At 38.4% G+C, this 19,789-nt stretch overlaps 7 protein-coding genes and 1 non-coding gene across 8 annotated transcripts; 4 read left to right on the plus strand and 4 right to left on the minus strand.

Annotated features, from left to right (window-relative positions):
* Window positions 1-447: 447 nt before the first annotated feature.
* ags1 (cell wall alpha-1,3-glucan synthase Ags1) lies at window positions 448-7,653 on the minus strand (the record flags this gene model as incomplete). Its single annotated transcript, XM_056183261.1, has 1 exon — window positions 448-7,653. The coding sequence occupies one exon, from the start codon at window positions 7,651-7,653 to the stop codon at window positions 448-450; it is 7,206 nt and encodes a 2,401-aa protein (XP_056039427.1).
* Window positions 7,654-10,174: 2,521 nt separating this feature from the next.
* SOMG_04478 (3-hydroxyacyl-CoA dehydrogenase) lies at window positions 10,175-11,038 on the plus strand (the record flags this gene model as incomplete). The annotated part of the gene is made up of 1 exon (XM_056183262.1): window positions 10,175-11,038. The coding sequence occupies one exon, from the start codon at window positions 10,175-10,177 to the stop codon at window positions 11,036-11,038; it is 864 nt and encodes a 287-aa protein (XP_056039637.1).
* An 859-nt stretch (window positions 11,039-11,897) lies between these two features.
* SOMG_04479 (uncharacterized protein) lies at window positions 11,898-12,257 on the plus strand (the record flags this gene model as incomplete). Its single annotated transcript, XM_056183263.1, has 1 exon — window positions 11,898-12,257. One exon carries the CDS (start codon window positions 11,898-11,900, stop codon window positions 12,255-12,257), a length of 360 nt encoding a protein of 119 aa, XP_056039640.1.
* A 579-nt stretch (window positions 12,258-12,836) lies between these two features.
* On the plus strand, window positions 12,837-13,387 carry mix23 (mitochondrial matrix import factor Mix23; the record flags this gene model as incomplete). Its single annotated transcript, XM_056183264.1, has 2 exons — window positions 12,837-12,885; window positions 12,951-13,387. 2 exons carry the CDS (start codon window positions 12,837-12,839, stop codon window positions 13,385-13,387), a joined length of 486 nt encoding a protein of 161 aa, XP_056039287.1.
* Window positions 13,388-13,731: 344 nt separating this feature from the next.
* On the minus strand, window positions 13,732-14,557 carry mms2 (ubiquitin conjugating enzyme E2 Mms2; the record flags this gene model as incomplete). Its single annotated transcript, XM_056183265.1, has 5 exons — window positions 13,732-13,795; window positions 13,845-13,924; window positions 14,086-14,211; window positions 14,363-14,501; window positions 14,547-14,557. The coding sequence occupies 5 exons, from the start codon at window positions 14,555-14,557 to the stop codon at window positions 13,732-13,734; spliced, it is 420 nt and encodes a 139-aa protein (XP_056039284.1).
* Window positions 14,558-15,359: 802 nt separating this feature from the next.
* Window positions 15,360-15,776, minus strand: SOMG_04482 (heat shock protein Hsp20 family; the record flags this gene model as incomplete). The annotated part of the gene is made up of 1 exon (XM_056183266.1): window positions 15,360-15,776. The coding sequence occupies one exon, from the start codon at window positions 15,774-15,776 to the stop codon at window positions 15,360-15,362; it is 417 nt and encodes a 138-aa protein (XP_056039327.1).
* A 310-nt stretch (window positions 15,777-16,086) lies between these two features.
* naa15 (NatA N-acetyltransferase complex regulatory subunit Naa15) lies at window positions 16,087-18,316 on the minus strand (the record flags this gene model as incomplete). The annotated part of the gene is made up of 2 exons (XM_056183267.1): window positions 16,087-18,207; window positions 18,263-18,316. 2 exons carry the CDS (start codon window positions 18,314-18,316, stop codon window positions 16,087-16,089), a joined length of 2,175 nt encoding a protein of 724 aa, XP_056039299.1.
* A 980-nt stretch (window positions 18,317-19,296) lies between these two features.
* SOMG_20222 lies at window positions 19,297-19,368 on the plus strand. The gene has a single exon. It is a non-coding gene; the product is annotated as a tRNA-Thr (tRNA).
* Window positions 19,369-19,789: the final 421 nt, after the last annotated feature.

Raw genomic sequence — 19,789 nt, forward strand, 5'->3', positions numbered from 1 at the left:
TCGACTACACATCTTCCGTACTTTACATGGCTGCCACAACAGACCATATTAAACCAATGCAAAGGGTAATGCTTATTTACTAAAACAAAAGTTCTAATGCCAATAACGTTATATATATATATAATATGAACATGGGTAGAAATAACTTAAAAACCTTTGTTTAATCCTTTTCAAACATAGCTATGCATTAATTTTGCAAAAATCAACGAACAATATTCATCATAAACAAGTTTTCGATAGAATTGAAATAATTGATTAACTTACACGTTAATCGCTACTACCATTAATAACCTTATTAATGGTACTTAATAGCAATTTTCAGTAGGAAAAAATCCTTTCCTACAATGAATTCCAGTGTTAATTTTTTAACATGCAAACCTTTTTAGGCACATGTGGGCTACTTTCGTCTTTATTCAACAACTATAGATGACACGTCCTCTAAACAAATCAAGGTCGGCTAAGGTTTTCACGACGGAAGAAGGCTAAAAATCCGACACAAATTGCAAGTTGGCAAATTATGCAAATCCAGAAAGGAGCACTAGCAAGAATCGCTGAACCATCACCACGAGTCCATTTAGTAAAGTCAAGGAATACATTAGCGGGGCCAAGACGATTAGGAGCACCTGCACGTCCAATCATTGTAGCTGCGGCACCAATAATTTGACCGGTCATCAATGTGCTTGCAACGTGACGGCGAGTAAGTGTTTGTAGCAAAATCATACCAATACCGACATTTTGAACGGCATCCAAAACACCTAACCAAAGCCAAAGAGTACGGCCAAGATATGGTCCTGCCCTACCAGCCCAGGGCAAATACAAACCAATATTCGACGTCGCCCAGAATGTTTGAATCCATCTAGGTGCACCAAGCCCAACACCAAAAACGCAAATAATCCAAGAGTGGGTCCGTGCAATCCAAGCTAAAAGACCAAGTAACATTGCCCATAATACAATAAAAAAGGCAATCATTAACAGGAAAATCTGCCACTGAGGAATCTCACTGAGATCCCAGAAGTATGACCATGAACGTGCACTTAAAGTAGAAAGCCAGAAATTCTGAAGGAAAACTGCAATGCAAAACCAAACAACAAGTTTTCTTCTTAGTAGAGACTTATAAAAAGCCGGAATAGTGCCCGACAATTGTCTATAGTATTGAGGCAACCCCCTGTAAAGGATGAATGCAATAGCAACACAGGCCACACTCAAAGGCCAGGTGATGGCAGGAATGGCAGGACTAACCTTATAATCATTTGCATCACCTTCATTTTGTTTGTTATTTAGATGAGCACCCCAATACCATAAAGCAGCCGACCAAACTTGTTGAAGTCCTTGCACAAGGCAAGCACGGAATACCCATACCCGTGTTTGAACACTACCTTCTTCACCAAAGTTGAGGGAGAAGAAAATTGACCCACTAGCAGAACCAATTGAATAAACCCAAGCACCAACATTTGTTATCCATACTCTACCACCTGATATGCGGTCAAATGCGGGCAGACCTACCAAAAACAAAGCAAGAGCGTAAAACAAAAATGGGCAAGACAAAACGTAATATGCGGGAACCTTTGAATAAATATACCACCAGGCAAATGATGACGCGATAAAGAATCCGCAAATGGCATACAACTGGTAGGTCTTGATACTGCTAGTACCAGTGAAAAGGGTCAGTTGATAGGCAGTTGATGCAAGTATTTGACCTAAAGCAATAAACAGGGAATACACAGGCCAGTCATATATCTTATACAACATGAACTTTTGCAAACCGTGAATACTCTTATATCCAGAGTCCTCCTCCAATTGAGCATAGGATGGTGTCTCATCAGCTAAGCCGATAATATCATCATAAGAAGCATGACCATTGCTTAGAGACTCTTCGTCAGTGCCGGATTGAGAATTTGTAGCATTCACATGCAATTTGCTCGGTTTTTGCAAACCCAACTTGATCGCCCTCTTGTCGTGATAAAACATACGCTCCGATTTCATAATGAACTGTTCAATACAAAGTTCATCTTTAGAGCTCTTGGCAGTGAGCCTTTGTAACTTATCTTGGAAAGTTTTGAGAGCTTTACCATCCTCATCTCGAAAAATTTCTTCGACATTAGTTAAGGAGAAGTCTCGCTTTTCTTTTCCAGACATTACAGAGGCAAGACTTAAGCTAGAGTCCGTCTGAAGATTACCATACGAGTAAGGACTGTTTCGTGGGTCACTTGCATAAGGAGCTAACGGGGGACTGAGTGCACCTGAATCTCTAGAGTGAGAAGCGTCGACCAATTCGTCCTGACTTAAGGTAGCACCCACTCCATGCTCGGGGTTAAAATTGCCCATTTGCGGACGGAAAGAGGGAGTATTTCTTATTGTAGTTTCATCATCGAATAAATCATCATAATAGTAAGAGCGTTGGGGGTCAAATTCGTAATCAGCAGAATCGAAGCTATATTCAGAAGGAGAATGGTTCTCATCCTCCGCCGCAGCAGGAGAATTAACGGAACCACCGGAATTAGAGTCACCACCATTCATACTCTCTTCTTGTATGGTATCCAATCCATCACTAGAGCCATCATTGCCTGCATGACCAGGGCCATGACGACTTCCCAGAGATAATGATCTACCAATATTAGCACCTCCTGAAGGAGCAGAATCTTCATTGCTCATCATTATCATCTCAGCTTCCTCTGCTCGTTTATCGGCTATACCATTATCATTAGGTTGGGGCAGAACATCCGAGGAGCGACTGAAAGACTCGTGAAGCAACGAATAGAAAGAAGAGCGAGCGCGTGAATTGCGTCCAAACTTTTGGTTAGTCTTTATGCAACCATCAGTGAGTGCTTCCAACTTCGCGATCCATTGTGAAACAGGAAAACGTTGTTTGGCAGAACGAGCACGAAGCCTAGCTCTGGTACGCTGCGATGATGAGAGGGCCTGCTGACATGCTTGTTCAAATTGTTTAATTAAATGGGGAGTTGCACTAGACTCAACAGAATACCACCAGCCAGGCATTTGTCCCAAACCACCAACTTTAGCACCAATGCCCAAAGTACCTTTACGTCCAAATTCGACAGCAACCAAACCAAACGGTTCATCACGACTAGGAATTAAGGCAAAATCGGCACCGGTAAAGATATAAGGAGGCAACTGAGTAAATTTAGGGCTGGAAAAAACACGAGTAGGATATTTCTTCATTAGAAGGTCAAGTTTTTCCGCAGCGAACTTACCATAAAGATCAATGACGGGACCGACGCAAACTAACTGAACTTTGTATGACTCCAACAAAGAAGGGGCAATATCGGCAATCAAATCAACACCTTTTTGATTAGACCAGCGTCCAACGAATACCAATAAATCATATTTATCATTAACTTCTAAACCAGCCCATTCTTGAGCAAGTCTCTTATGCTCAACCTTGGTCTTTTCCATCTCCGGATCAACATTCACGACTTTTTCAGGCTTGTCCAAAACGTCCTCAGTATCAGTAGGATCGGGGTTGGGTAGCTTCCCAATTTTCTTTAATCCCCAGAAAATAGGATAACGAGCCCATGAACGTTTACCATATTTACTCGATACACCTACCGCACCAAAACCTTTTTGGTGGATTCGAATGTAAGAAACAGCGCTATGAAGCAGATTAAAGACGTTTCCAAATTGAACATATCTGGAGCAAATCCTTCGGGGAATGTTGTATACAGCGCATACTTCTTCTTTTTCCTCGGGTGTACGGAGAGGCCACAAACCTTGGAACTCAGCATTGTGAAGGGAAAGAGCAATGGGAACCACGTCAGGCAAAAGATAACATGGGGCAAGAGCGCCATGATAATCATTGATGTGATAAATATCAATAGGATTTCTACGAATGATCTCGGCAATACATTGATTCCAAGCAGAGTAAAAGATTGCTGAACCAAGATCATCCATACGTGCGGGATATGGTTCCACAGTGGTCTGTCGTCTAAAGACTGGAGCATCAAGTAAAACGTATTTGATGTTATCCAGATAATGATGGTAGACGTTGATGGTATATGTCTGGTCAATTATTTTAACTTCGATTGGAGCTGCTTCCTCGGCTTCAGGGTAGACAATATCACCAACACATGGAACCACCCAAACTAAATCTTGATGCTTAAGATTCTTAGCCATCAACTGAGCCATCACACCCAAACCACCAATCTTAATTCGAATTTGCCAATCAGTTATATCATATTCCAAAGTAGCAATCATGACGCATTTCTTCTTACGGGCTAAACCGCCAGCACCAGAATCATCAGCCATAGTAGGTTCACTCTTCTTCTTAAAAGGAACCAAGGTTTTAAGAGGATAGAATTTACCAAAGTCATCGTTACCGAATTTATTTAACTTGACAGTATAAAATGAGTTTTTGAACATCCATGAGACAAGAATAGCGCTAATAGGGGGCACAAGAATACACAACACATATATAGCAATCGACACACTCCATTCACCTGCAGGATACAATATGAAAAACATTGCATCATCTCTAAAGCGAATTTTATAAGAAAGATGTGTCCCATTAGGACCTTCCTTAATTGTCACATTATTTGATATAAAGGAAGCGGGATCACTTCGACTCAAAACGGATGAATTACCTTGACTTCCATAAACACGAGTTCTATCAGGCTTACCGCCCGGGTTCATACCCCAAACATTAAACTGAACAGTCGTAGGATATTGAGCGGCAGTAAAGCCCAATTCCCATAGCGAGTTATCAATTTGTTTGAACTTATTTTCGATACCAGAATCATAACCATATTCATTGAAACTACCTTCCAAGAACATGTGGGGGAACAATCTGCGGAACTTAAAACCATGATCACCCTGTTGCATGTAATTAGCGGAAGCAGTCAATTCACTCCAATATTGAACATGAACATGCTCTCCTTCCCAACCTTGATCCTTTGTACCTGTCCAGTTCGTTGGTTGCAACTTCGTCATTCCACCGTTATAATCCAACCAATTACTCCAACTAGACTGAAAGTCCCTACTATACCTAAATTTTTCGGCTCCTGGAGCAGAATGATTCACATAAAAATCGTTATCCTTCTTTACTAACAAAGCGGATGAGTAGTTTGCGGCATAAAACACAAGAGGATTATCTCTCTTGCCAACTCGGAAGAGGAAATTATCTTGCGCCAATGTTGAAGAAGAATTATCAGAAGTCGTGGCCGGACCGATCGAAACACGATGAATACCTTCATGAACATTCGTAAGTTTAGCAGACCATTGGAAAACACCTGGTGACTGAGCTAATAGTAATCCACTTTTAACAATGTTTGAATCAGACAAGTTTTTACAAGACACAGAACCATCCACATAACGAGCAGTTTTGTTTGTCGGGCGAGTAGAAGATTGGATATTCAGTGAATTTGTAATCGAGTCACAATCCATTCTACGGGAAAACTCAATATGAATGTCAATCTCTTCGCTATTATAATCTAATCTTGCATCGTGGCTAGGAGTTAATTTTGTAATCACGGGGTCATTCTCAACAAAATCATCAGTAGGCACAAGGAGCTTAAACTCATATGGTTCGAAGGTAACACTTGGTAGACAGCCCCAAGTCTTGTTCCAAGAGTCTTGGAGCTGGTGCTTGTCATAAGGGTAAATAAGATTCTGCACGGTAGTACCAGCCTTCCAAGGACCGATAATTGCATCGCTCTTGCTGTTACAATCATACTTCCAAGTATAAGTGTCATTTCTATTGGCGAACAAGCTCCATACCCGAGATTTTTTATGGGTGTCAGTATTGTTTAATGTGTCATAATGTTGGAATTGGATACCATCCATTGGACCACGCAAAATACTGTACAAACCCATTGCGGTGGCATAAGGTTGACTATCGGGGAAATAGACATCGTCTACCCATTTTGCAATCATATCGAAACCATAGCCATCACTCAAACTATAATAATGACGACGAATAGAATTTAGATTCATATACACGTTGTGAAGACCTGAGGCTACATCAAAGTGATCGAGATAGTTCCAAGGATCTTTGCAACCATTGTTGGCGGGAGACCAATCGGCCCTTGGATAAGAAGCCGCCTTGCCATAATAGCAGCCATGAATATACCACGCTCTCGCACTGTTCATAGCCTGACGGCCGTAAAGATAATTATCTGCACTATTATCCAAAACGTACATGCCCTGTTCGTCACCATAGTACAACAATGGAATACCAGGGAACATCAGTGTGGTAATCATTGTTCCCAAAATGGCCCTTCCGGTACCGTTTGTTAGTGAACCCCAACGGAACAAATCGTTGTTAGTTATACCAAGCATATTGCGAGCATCAATTTTACCGGTGTTCATATTGACTGCATCTTCGTTTATTTGAATTTGCTTCCAAGCTTCGGTGAACGTAGAAGGAGTGTCATAATCAATTTCAACCTTTGAATCCATACCAAGGAATCGAACGAGAGAACGATAAATGGAATAATGAAAGGCAGATGAGTCGAAACCAGCGTGATTTTTATCACGTAAGGAATATTTGTTATCATCACTGGTAAGGTTATAAGCGATTGTAGCATTGGAAGGGCGTTGATCTGGTTTGCGACCACGATTGTAGTAAATGGAGCCATAACTAGAAGAACCAGTAACTTCACCAACAATGAGGAAGTTATCCTTATTGTATTTGCGGGCACAATTACGCACAAACATGGACCAATCAGCGATAAAATCAACGGTCATCTGGGTAGCCTTATCGATACGGAAACCATCAACATCCAACATGGAAATGACCAAGCACGACAAGTGCTCTAAGCGTATAGCAACGTTTGGGTTCCAATCACGAAGACGATCTTGTACAGAAGCGAACTTTGACAGTTGACGCTGCCAGTCAGCGTGAGCGCCGAAAGCCTCAGTATCACCGTACTGATCGAAATCAGAGTCGTAACAACCTTTATATTGCAAAGTAACTGGACTACCATCTTCTCCCCAGAATTGGGGATACTCACAGGATGTATTATAGACATTATTAAAACTGAAATCAGCATATCTCTGGCCTGTCTTCCACATGGAATTGTATTCGTTCAACGTGAACGGAACACCGCCAGTATCATTGAGATGACCGACTGTGCCAACCAAATCAGCAAGGGTAGCGACAGTAAGATCGAGAATCAAATACATGTTTCTGCTGTGAATTGCATTGATGGTCGAACGCCACTGATCGATAGTTCCGGTATGATGATCTAAGATGGTATAATCAAGAGGAGAAAACTGATCATAACCCCAAGGCTGATTTTGAAAAGGAGTACCAGCAAGATAAATACCCCTAATACCGAGAGCTTGGATATAGTCTAAAGACAGTTCCAGACCGACTATATCACCACCATTACGGAAAGAAACTTCAAAAATATCATTTTCAAAAGGTGTTCCCATAATATCATTGTTTAACGGGTCACCATCATACCAACGATCCAGAATAATAGCAATAAAGTTGATACGCCAATTGTCCGGGCTCGGGAAAAACTCATGATGTTCCCATTCACCTGAATAATCAAGAATGTCAGTAGCATTCTTGTTTGTATTCAAATTCCAAGGTTCTTCCGATTCACTATATGGCGCGGCATATGTAAAAGGAAGAAACAGGAGTAGAAAAGCAGTGATGGCTTTTAAAAACCATAATTCGCGTATACCATGCATAAGAAGTAATTTCGTAAAGAGCGGAGAATAGGAATCAAAAGTTCAAGATAAATTGGATAAAAAAGGTATCAAACGAGAGTAGAGTTATATATGAGAAAAATGAAGGAAAAGGATATCAGACGGATGAAAAGAAAAAATGGACTTTTTTAATGCAAAAATATAAAAAATAGAGGGTTTCAACTTGAGAGGGAACCCGAATTTTGAAGAAAAAAGGATAAGAAAGAAAGATGCAAATGAAAAAGAAGGAAATTTATGAAAAAGAAAGTGAAAGGACAGATGCGAAACGGTTTACAACCAACCAAACAAAGTTGCAAAACCCTAGGGATGAAAGAAAGGAATGAATAAGGACAAATCCCTTTGTTTAAGAGTTAATCGTAACCAATTTTTGCTCGCACAAAAGTCAAAGCTGCAAAAACGCAACGCTGGATGCTTTTGGGAAACAAACCAACGGTTAAAAAGGGGAGGACGAAAGAAAATCTAAGGAAAGTAAAAGCGACTAGAAATCCAAAAGATTTCCCTTCCAAAGTTTGATATTGCAAACGTTTTGAAAAGATAAAGCGATGAAAGATATACACAAGTGTCAACCAATCGACGCTCAGCAGGGGGCGTCCTGAGAATTAAAAAGATGAATGCAAGGGAAATAAAATCAGCAAGAAACTGCCAAAGGAAGGAGAGAAAAAGGAAGATTCTCAACAACCAAAGAAAGAAATGAAAACAAAAAAGATTCCAAAAAGATGAAAATTATCTATGCAAAGAAATACCGGAAAATTAGATACGTGCAGGAGAAGTAGATATCTTCCTGCAGAAAATTCTTAGCTTGAGGAAACGAAAGAAGCCACAAAGCTGAAGAAAAAAAGTAAAGAAAAGAAAGCTAATTTTCTTGGGACGGCGGAGTATCAGAAACAAAGAATAAATCGTTTGAATCCTCTAGAAATCGCCGTTATCCTTCTTTGTATAGGTTTTCGTGGTGTTTGGTTGTGGTGGGAAGAAGAATATCCCAGATTCAATGAGAGCACAGCCAACATAGTGTTTCCCATTAAAAAACCAATAAAATACTCATCTGTGTTAATGTAACCCAAGCGTTTCCAGGACAACACGATAAGTAGAGAATGTGGTATACTGACCTTCTAAATTCATTCTTAAACCAATATTGAGACATCCAACGAAAACGAAAGAAGATGATATCGTATTCACTAAACCATCCACTCAGTATGAGTCCTTCTTCATACTGACATACTGTGTGACTAAGACAAGAGGAAGCGTTGCGTAGTAGCGGGAAAGGTCAGATAAGAGATACTCAACTACGGGCGCGCAGACACAAACAGAGAATTATAAAGTAACTTAACTACCAAAAAATTTTGTCTGAAGACTCACTACAACCTTTAAAATTCGTTTCGTATTTCCTTGTCCTTGTCCTTTCCTGTTTCTTCTTCTGGGTAACAATTATTATTGTTACTTGCTGCTTCGATTCGCCGTCCTTGTGAATGTCTTTTGATATGCAATGTCATATTGACGTGGGAAGATTACGAGTTATTTTTTGGAATTGATATAAGGTAACAGAAGCATATTGTACTCTGTGAATGTAGCTTTAGAAAAGCAAGGAGAAAGGGTAAATAAGCAGTAGAAAAAAGCGCAAAGAGAACAAAAGTGGTCGAGGTTTCTTTTTTTTTTTTTATAATCGCAATTTATGAAAAAAAGAATAAAATGAATAGAGTGAAAATAATAGTTTTTTGAGTCTGAAAGAATTCTGGTTTCCTTGGGTTGGTGGCTTTACGTAGAGATTAAAATTAAAGAAAAATAAAAAAGAGTTAGGAGGAGAACCGTCAAGCGGTATACCTGATTTCTGATTTCTGATTTCTGATCCTTGATTCTTAAATCGTTCTTTCTGAAAGCTGGAAAAGCTGGAGGAACGAATGAACCGGTTTCCTAGCTCATATCGGATGGTGAATGAAAGAAATCATATGCTTCCTTTCTCGGAATCTCACACGAAGCATACCATCACCCAATTCTGGTTCCACCCTTCGTCCTAATATGCATGCATGGCATAGAAAGATACAAGGAAACCAGATTTCAAACATTTCCTTTCGCTACGAATTCTTATAAATTTCTATTATATTTCTTTCTCCTTTCTTTTATTATACAAATGAATCCATATTTGTTTCTTAACAAACCTGCCCTTCCTCCATTCCCATGCAATTCAATATCAACCTTAGATGTTTCACTCGTGAAAAATATCACTCGCCACGTAACCCATGAAAAAAAAAAAAAAAATAAAAGAAAAAAAAAGGAAAATTATCAAATGCCGTCTTCTCATCAAGTGTTATTCTATGATTCTTCTTTCATTCATTACTTAATGACTCATTACGTGGATAAACATCAGAGAAATGCGCTAAGGCTATATAAATAGCATAGAAAGGAAAGGGCCAAAGCATCTAAATCCGTGAATATTTATAGTAAACAAAGGTTTCTTTTCCCTTTTCCCTTTTCCCTTTTTTTTTTAATTTGCTAAATAAGATCAATCATGTCTGAACCCGTACCTACCACTGATACTCAAGACTGGCCTGGTCATCACAAAGACTTAAATCCTCAGCCTGATTTACTGACATACCGTGATGGAAGAGAACATGTTGGTACCGGAAAATTGAAGAACAAGCGCAGCTTAATTACTGGAGGAGACTCTGGAATTGGTAAAGCCGCCGCACTTATGTTTGCTCGTGAAGGCAGTGATATCGTGATCACTTGCTTACCAGAAGAGCGCCATGATGCAGAGCATACCAAGCAAATGATAGAAAAAGAAGGTCGCAAGTGCTTTTATTTAGCTACTGATCTCAGTTCTGCTGAAAACTGCAGAAAGCTGGTTCACTTCACAGTCGAAAAGTTGGGAGGCATCGATGTCCTCGTAAATAACGCTGGTTTCCAGAAAATCGCAAATACCATTGAAGACATCTCCGATGAACAATGGGACTTTACCTTTAAAACCAACATCTATTCTTTCTTTTGGATCACAAAGGCCGCCCTTAAGCACATGAAGCCTGGTAGTTCCATCGTCAATGCTGCTAGTATTAACGCCTATGTCGGACGACCCGACTTGTCAGATTATACATCCACGAAGGGTGCAATCGTAAGCTTCACGAGAGCCGTGAGTAATCAATATGCCAGCCGTGGCATTCGTGTCAACGCCGTTGCCCCAGGCCCTATATATACGCCGCTTGTCCAATCTACATTTCCTTCAGAAATGATTGAGATCTCAAATCAAGTACCTATGGGACGCATGGGCCAGCCCTCTGAAGTGGCTTCCTGTTATCTTTTCTTGGCTTGCTCTGAAGCTGGATATATTACCGGCCAAACAATTCACGTCAACGGTGGTACCGTTGTAAATGGCTAAAAAGCATACTGTCACGTTTTGAACCTTTTAAATAGTGTACATTAAAAGCAGAAAGCATTATGATGGTTAATGATTATACGGTGATACGAGTGTTTTCAAATAATATTTGTTTGTGAGTAACGGGTTTTTCGTTAGCAAGTTTCCGTTTTGTCTGTAATTCCTTTGTTTTTCAAGGCCTCAATATTTATTAGTATAAACCTTTTTTGATAAATCACTTTTCAAACGGTAAAGATCAATTTCGATAGTGTCATTTTGGTAGTATTGCAATGCAGAGTTTTGCATGATCCTCTACCAATGTTTACGTCTAAAAACAGCGAAGCATTGGTTTTTATATACATGGTCATTTTTTACAACAGTTGTCATTGTTTACTTGTAAACAATGACAACTATGTAGAAACCTACACAACTAGGCGACCACAATATACAAGTCTTTTGTATTACACTACTAGGTTCATGAAACATTGTAGTTTTAATACTAAACCAAGATTTAAAGTGGCTCTTCAATGTTTCGCATTTAAAAGGCTTGCCCTGATTTCATGAAAGAATTTTTGGTATATACAAATATCATTTGTTTATTTGTTTACATAAAGGAAATCTGCATGCTAAGGAGTCGTCGCTTTTACCAACTGGGATTTTACCTATAGATTTGAAGGATTCTCATTTAAAAACCATAAAATACATATTTATTCACTTTGCTGCGGCTATTTATGCCTTGAGAATATCTAATTGTCGCATCCTCATTTCTTCAATTGGTAAAGAGAAAAAGGAGCCAGTTTATTGAAAAACATTCAGAAATTTAAAAAGTATCTCACTTTCACTATATTGTCTTCTATAATCTTTTGTATTCATATTTTATTCGATGAGTCCGAAAGAATTCTTTCAATGGATTGTATGCATCATAAAGGACTTGTTCGCAAAATGTACGTTGGTTTTCAAAAAAAAAAGGCCTGCGACAAAATGCGTTCAAGATGACATTGGTTTACGATCGCTGTTCTTTGTCTCTGAGAATTCGTCTGCAGAGGCATTAACTTTGCCAACTGACGCAAGCGAAGAAAGGACTCTTACTGGAATGTCTGAAAAAGGAAGAGTTTATTCCCTCTCTGTAAAGTCTCAGAAAATCAATGTTTTTCTCAGCTGCAACAACACTGTACCCCAGCAGGCAGAGCTTTGTGAGCTAAGTACTGAACGTGAATCTCCTCGTAATCTAAAATCCACATAAGCAATAGAGAAAGAAAGAAGGGAAACTTCAAATTGAAGCTAAGTTTTCTGCTTTGTACATGTCCGTCTTCAAGCTAGAAACATCCAAATTTCGCTGCTCCAACACGTTAAGGAATTTAATTATCTAGAGAAACCGAAGGAACTCAAACATCTCAAACTCATTCATACCATATAGTTTAGAGCAAAACAAACAAACAGACAAACTCTTCAACTATGAATTTTCAACACTCGTCCCTGAATTCACTTAAAGAAGCCTATTTTTAAACCTTTTATTAGAAAAATATTCAATATTTTCAACTGCCAGCAATTTCCTATACCAAAGACTTGATACAATCTTCAATCAAAAGATGCATTTTCCATTGCTAAAGTTACAAGAGCAAATAATAAACAACAGATGTAAAATTCTTCTTAGCAGGTTAATTTAGCGACAGCAGATACTTCCTCTCTCAAACAAAATATAGAGTACTCTCCGATTCATTACTTTCTACCACTGGAAGAAGATTCCCTTTTTGCAAAACAAAATTAAATCCCTTCATCCGCTCCCTTCGAGTTATAAGCTTAAAATCAAACTCCAGAAAGTATGAATGAAGAAAAGAGAGGACTTTGCTTGAACATTCGGTATTTGAAGAGTATGTCAATAAGTTTTGAGATTATGACTTCTTTGCGGAAGTCACTAACAAGCTTTACTTTGTAGATGTTTTAAGAAAGGCACGAAAGATGGATGATACAATACAATTATCTCTTAATTCTGCTAAATGGGAATCACCGAGCCAAGCCAGAGAATCTCAAGAGCAACGATGCAATCGAGTCAAGCAAGAGTTATTTCGAGGCTGGCTTAGTAGAGATAATTTCTTGAAGGAGTGCATTTCAGTTACCGAAGAGGAATTATCCAAAGGTACTCCGTCATCAAATACTATTCCAATCTCCGAAAAACCACTGGTTTCTGAACGCTTGGACCCTTATGCTAAAGAACAAGAAATAAAAATAACACCACCAGAGGAGGTTAAAATGACGCTTAAGTCTGAGCAGACTGTTGAAAATATTATACGAGACCAGACTTGGGAAACACTTACGAATGCTTGCCCGGGAATGTTTGGCAACTGGGAAGCGGACTATAATAAAGCCAAATAATAATATCATCGAGCTTTTATAAACGAAAACTATGACTCATTTCCGTTAATTCTCTTTCTTTTCTAACTACCAGCGATCGATACTCTTATCCTTTACAGGTTTATCGTTTGCAGCTTACATCTAAGTTTTATGGTAATAGATAAAAACCCGTATTCTTTAGGTAAAGTAATTTATTGATGAAGTTAAGGTGATGGTATCTTGACAGAGACATAACTAAGGTCATTGCTGAAAAATGAATGAGTGGGAGCTCTGAATGTGAAAAGCACTACATCCAAATAAAATCTAAAATTTTTTCTTCCTATGAGAACTCCAGAATCACCGAGACGGCTTTGTTTAATTCGCACCTACTCATAAGTACTACCTTCAGCAGGTTGAGGTAATTTGCGGTTCGATGGAGATGCCATCTCTCTAATCTATGTTAGTACTCCATTTCATTACGATCCACAAATTCGCTTACTTTTTCAACTCCAAAAGAATCGTTTCCATCGTATATTCTCGTTTCCAATGACGAAGACAACCAATTTTGTTCGGATTAATCTTAGATTTAGTTAATAAACATTTTGTATATAAATTGGAAGTAAGCGATTGAAACCATGAAACACTCAAAAACGGCTGACGTTTGATATTGTGTCCCAGTATTCCTTCTTCATAGCATCAATTACTCATGGCAATTATGGTTTTCTTTTTTCTTTACTTACCTCTCCAGTTTCAGCGTCAACGCCAGGTAAATTAATTTTGGAGACAAAAGTTACACGAGGAGGAGCATCCGGATATTTAAAATCACAGTGTATTTTTACGCTATAAATTCGATTTTCATGGACGCTCTAAAGTTGAACAGTTAGTACAATCCCATGTTTGAAGTGACAATAAAAAGGCGATGGCTATTTGGCACAACAAAAAACCATGCTACATAAAAGTACTGAACTTTCCCTAAAAAGGATAAAAGCATGCTCCCTTTAATTCATTGAAACATACATGAGCAGGTCCTAATATGGTAGCATTCCAATCAGACAAGCTAATGTCATCAGCATTAGTCAATCCATAAGAACAAGAATTGTCTCCGAGACCTTTTTCGCCTTTTTCAAGTTCTTCTAGAAGTCGAAAATTACGAGGACTATACATAATTGTTAGTTTTGAACGGGATTTCAAAGGTTCTTACACTTTAGCCATAGTTGCAGTGTTTGGTAGATGACAAAATGAAGCAATGTACCTGAAGTTTATGCTAGATCAAAGTAATCTTGAGCGATTACTGTTAAAAAATAAACTAAAATGCTATGTTATTTTCAATTACTTTGATCTTTATTTATGACTGTGTTGAAAGGCTAAATACGTCAAGAAAAACTACCATGTTTACAAAATAGAGAACCCTCTACGTAACTAGTAGGATGTGCAATAATATTATTCTTTGTTAAAAAAGTAAAAATTCCAAGACCATCATTGTAAGTAGTCCTTCAAAGCAACGAGAAGATACTCTCTTTTCTGGTTAGACAGTCTTCCATTGCTAGTTTTTTTCTTTTCTGATGAACAAAGCATCTTAAATAACGTGCGTAGGCTTTTATTTCTTTATATTTGATAAAAAATACCGAATCAAGCAAGCTAAAAGGCGAAAAAGGGTACATTTGCAATAAATATTGGTATGTGCTTTAACTTTCCTAAATGTTGATGTTAGAGCAACTTCTAATACAGAGAAACAAGTCTCTGCATCTGTAGGACTAATTAAATCACCGTATATCCAAGTGTATCGCTTAATGGGCAAATTCGTGTAGAAGAAAATCCGAGTAATAATGTGGATTTTTACTTTCCAACAAATTTGTTTCCATTTTTAGATATATAAAAGGCATTAAGCCATTGTTGAAAGAAGCTCGAACTCTCAATCATGTTCATATATCTATAAGTAATAGGGTTATACCCATTATCACCTTCTCAGACTCAGATCATTAAAGAGGAGGAAAAACGTTTCAAAAAACATAACTTATTGGATTTCAACAATTTTCGTGCTAGATTCTGTCTGTTTCTTGTTCATGATGATACTCAGTATACCATCTTTCAAAGAGGCCTGTACCATCCGATCATCAACGAATTGAGGCAAAGCTATAGTCCGAGAAAAAACACCAAAACATCTTTCACTCCAGCGAATGAGAGGACCAGCTTGAGATTCGTCAGGTTTACGCTCTCCGGAAACAGTTAACTTTCGACCATCCAAGTCTATGTGCAAGTTGTCTTTTGGAATTCCCGGAACTTCAACGTCGACTTCAACAGTAGTATCCGTTTCCCTTAATTCAAAGGCAGGTCCCCAGCAAGCAAACCATGCAGACTTTGCCTGTTTCGAGCGGTCATGAAGGTCAAAGATATCATCAAAGATGTGGTCTGTGAACGCGTCGAACAACATTTCAACAATAATATTCTTGCCAGGAATAACTGGTACCTTATTAGCCTAATTTACGTTTCTCTCAGCGTAAGGAGGGTATGGTTGTAGTAAAGACATTCCAAATGTTTCCATGCGCTTTCCAGAATTCAGCGTCGGAAATGTGAGATGGATACACGCTATTCGTATTGGGAGCTTTATAAGCCTAATACTATTATTTAACAAAATAGGATCAGTTTGCATTTCTCTCATATTCTTTACTATTTACTGCATACCAATGCTTAACGCTATGTATTTTTTGTTGCAATATGTAACATTCAATTTTCTTTAAATTCTAATCTCTTTTGGTGGTCAGGTATTCTTTTGCTTCTATGATAGACGCATGATCTTGGTCCAAAATTTGGGTTGCCTGCTCCAAATAGTGGTTCGCAGCTTCTGAGTCGCCCTGGCGACCATACAATTTCGCAGCCAAAAGCAAAGTTGTTGGATTTTCTTTTGAAACTGACAATAATTTATCCATGTACTTTTGGGCATCCTTTAGCGGGGTATTCGTACTAACTAACTCTTCACCAAGAGGGTCTTCGTCAAACTTCACAGGCGTACCATCCTCTGACTTTGCACGAGCTTTGTCTGTTTCTTTTATCTTCTCTGCACGCTCATGACGCTTGGAGTTGTCTTTTTTCAGCTTTTTCATTAATTTTTTTCTCTCTTCCTCGTCAAGATTTCCTTGCAATAACTTTTCATATTCTGCAGGCTTGGGCCCATAGCGAGCAAAAGGATGATCGAAGAGATCTAAATAAATTTGAGTAGCAAGTTGACAAGCTTCATAAAAAGCAGAATTATTGAATACGCCGTCTTCCCAAGAGAGCAGATCCAAGTAATTACGAATGGTGTTCTTACGAAAAGCAAAGAAATGAAAATCGAATTGGTCATCAGCCCAAGCTTCAAAGATAGAGAAAACAATGTTGAAACGCTTCAATGCCATAGCATATTTCTTTTGACGATAAAACGACTTTGCGTCTTCCAACATATACCAAAGGCATTGCATATCAGCAAGGTCACCTACGGAACCGCCGACAGCTTCATTTCTAGTGAATAATCCGACGGTGTTCGCAGCAAGTTCATTTTCATGATTGCGTAACATGTATTTTGCACACTTGTTGTTCACGAAACGATCTTGTAAATCTAATTTGCGGGAAAAATCCATAGTTTCCATAGCTTCCTGTAATTTCCCTTGGTGCTTGAAAATTCTTGCCTGTGTCATGTAAAGTTCAACGAGGGTAGGAGTATGTTGAAGTGCTAGAGAAATATAATGTTCAGCTTGATTCAACTCGCGTTTATAATCAAAGTGTTGAGCCAAATAATAGTATGTCCAAAGCAGGGAAGTAGGAATTTGCACTTCAGTATCTGCAGTCGAAAACTTTGCATGGTCCAACAAAGACGAGGCATAACCGGAAACCAACTTTTCGACTATCTCACATTTAGAAGTATCTTTGTATAAAGACTTGATGTCTACAAATACAGAAGGAATTCCTCGTTTAAGCTTGGCACGCAAATACAAATCTACTCTCTGAGCGAATAAATCACCAGTTAGCATATCCAAAGGTATTCTTCTGGGACATTCGGATCTAGGATAAATCACAGAAATCTTATCATAAAGAGAGAGCCACTTATCGTAGTTAAGTACATTGTGCTTATCATCTTCATAGCCATAAGCTTGTTGCAACTTGTGAAAATAATCATGGTTGTCAGAATTGCGATCTAACAATCTGATGAGAGTAGCCTTTGCTTCGTCAAATTTTTCCAAAGTTAACTCGTATTCAACCTTGATCTCCAAAAATGCAGTAAGATCTAAAATCTTCTTTTCTTCGGAAAGCAAGTGTTCATAAGCAGCATTTGCACCATCTTTCTTCAAAATAACCAAGTTGATAAAAAGTTGAGACTCGGACTCTTCTTGTGGATCAACGGGAATTCCCTGACTGATAGTAGTCTCAAAGGCGTCCAAAATTTTGAACGAACTAGCGAATTCGCCTCGAAGATATTGGGCTACAGCCAAGGCGCTCCAATTACCACGGACACCGGGGTTGGTTTGTAAGAGAGAGTTTCTTGTATCAGCCAAAGGCTTGAATTGACGAAGTTGACTCTGCAAAAGGGCAAGGTCGCGCAAAAGACTAGTATTCCCCCTTTCCAGCTTTTGGGCATTAATGTAGCATTTAGCTGCTTGTACATAATCTTTATCTGCTTTGCAAACAAGACCATAAATATGCCAACAAACACCGGAAGCAACATCGTGACGAAGACCGCAACGAACGTTTTCATAACCTTCTTTGATTTGTCCTAACGAATGAAGAAGAATACCTTTAAGGGCGATTGATTCACCATGTTCAGGATGCTTTTCGATTACAGACTCAATAGCCTTGAGACCCTTTTTGTATTGTCTAGTCTCGTAGCATTTCTACGAACGTTAGCAATGTTTCTCAAAATAAAAATTTTTTGGCAAGTAAACTTACTAAAGCCGTACGAAATTGAGTAATATCCTTTGGACTCAGTTGTACTTTGGCCATTCCAGGGTACTTGTTGAGGACAGAGGTGGTGTCTCAGAAGCGGTTCCCGCAGAATCATTCGTATGCTCAAGTTTTCACCCAAAGGTCTAGCCATTCCTGTAAGCTTATGTAAAGAAAAAAAATGAATATTTTCCTTTATTTTTAATTCCATCTTCAAGAAGCACAAACCGGAAATCTTCGGAGAAGCACCTTTTCCCTTGCAACTCTCTTCTTCATACAAAGTTGCTGCTAAATTTGCAAATAAATTCTATAAAGTTGTTCATCAAATAAGGAGCTACCAAAGGGCTTTTAGTTTGATTTGGACATGAGTGACCTGTTAGGGCCAAATGAGCAAATTCTGAATTGTAAAAACCAAGGAGTGCATCTAGAAATTGAGAAGAATAAATAATATTCTTCACTTGAATTAGTGCCAATCTTCTCCTATACTGAAACTCCGCAGGCCACGATTTGGCCGGACTGTAGTTGGTTATAGCATTGGTCATCATTGAAAACAAAAAGCAGAGTAACTGTTCATTGTTTCATTTTTTATATATGAGAATCCTTTCCATAATATGTTTGCCCAATAATACCACGACTGTTTTGTAAAGAGGCCTATGCCCTTGGTGCTTAGATTAAGAGAATTGTAGTTTCCTTCAGTTTTCTCTTTAAAGCTTGTCTCATTTATAAAGTAGTGTATAGTAAATAAGCTTTAACTTTTCCTTTCTCCCTTCCAAGCTCGAAGTGATTCACAATGGAATGCACTGTTTACATTCAATCCTCAGAAACCACTTGACCATTTCTAATTATCCTGGAAAGCAAGAACTCTCTTAGGTTAGTTACATATATGTGAGCCTAAGATACATACGTAAGGTAGAAAGACGATTCATACACTCTCGTTTAAGTCTTCTTCGTTCCAAATTTCCTACTTGGCCATCTTCAAGTTTGGTTTTGATATACATCTTAAACTACATATAGGTATAACCATATCAAATTACAGATCAGCCCTTATGGCTTAGTGGTACAGCATCGCACTTGTAATGCGAAGATCCTCGGTTCGATTCCGAGTGAGGGCAGTCTAATTTTCTTTTTTCCTTTCCTTTTTTTAAAAGAAAACTGTACACTATATATTGTTTCATAGCTTCTTTTTTTTTTGATTGATTTTTAAAGAAACCCAAATTCAACATTTCTACTTCTCATTATAGCCTGTAGCAGACTTATTCCATTCCTTTACTTAATTGACTTGGTCCCTACACTTTTAGACCACAATTTTTAAACTTAGGAATTCCTAAGTTTTAACTCGTTTGCAACCTTCACTTCCACAATTTATATACTTACAATAAACTCAAAAAAAAAATTTCTCGCACACAATATATTCATAAACAAGGTACCTATCTATATCTAAACAAATACTCTAAAATATGTAGGCCATCCTCTCATCTTGCAAGGCGTAATTTGCACATAAAAATACAAGTCGCAAGAGTTCAAGCGCTTCTT

The sequence above is a fragment of the Schizosaccharomyces osmophilus genome, chromosome 3 (genome assembly GCF_027921745.1).
Source record: "Schizosaccharomyces osmophilus chromosome 3, complete sequence".
NCBI lineage: Eukaryota > Fungi > Ascomycota > Schizosaccharomycetes > Schizosaccharomycetales > Schizosaccharomycetaceae > Schizosaccharomyces > Schizosaccharomyces osmophilus.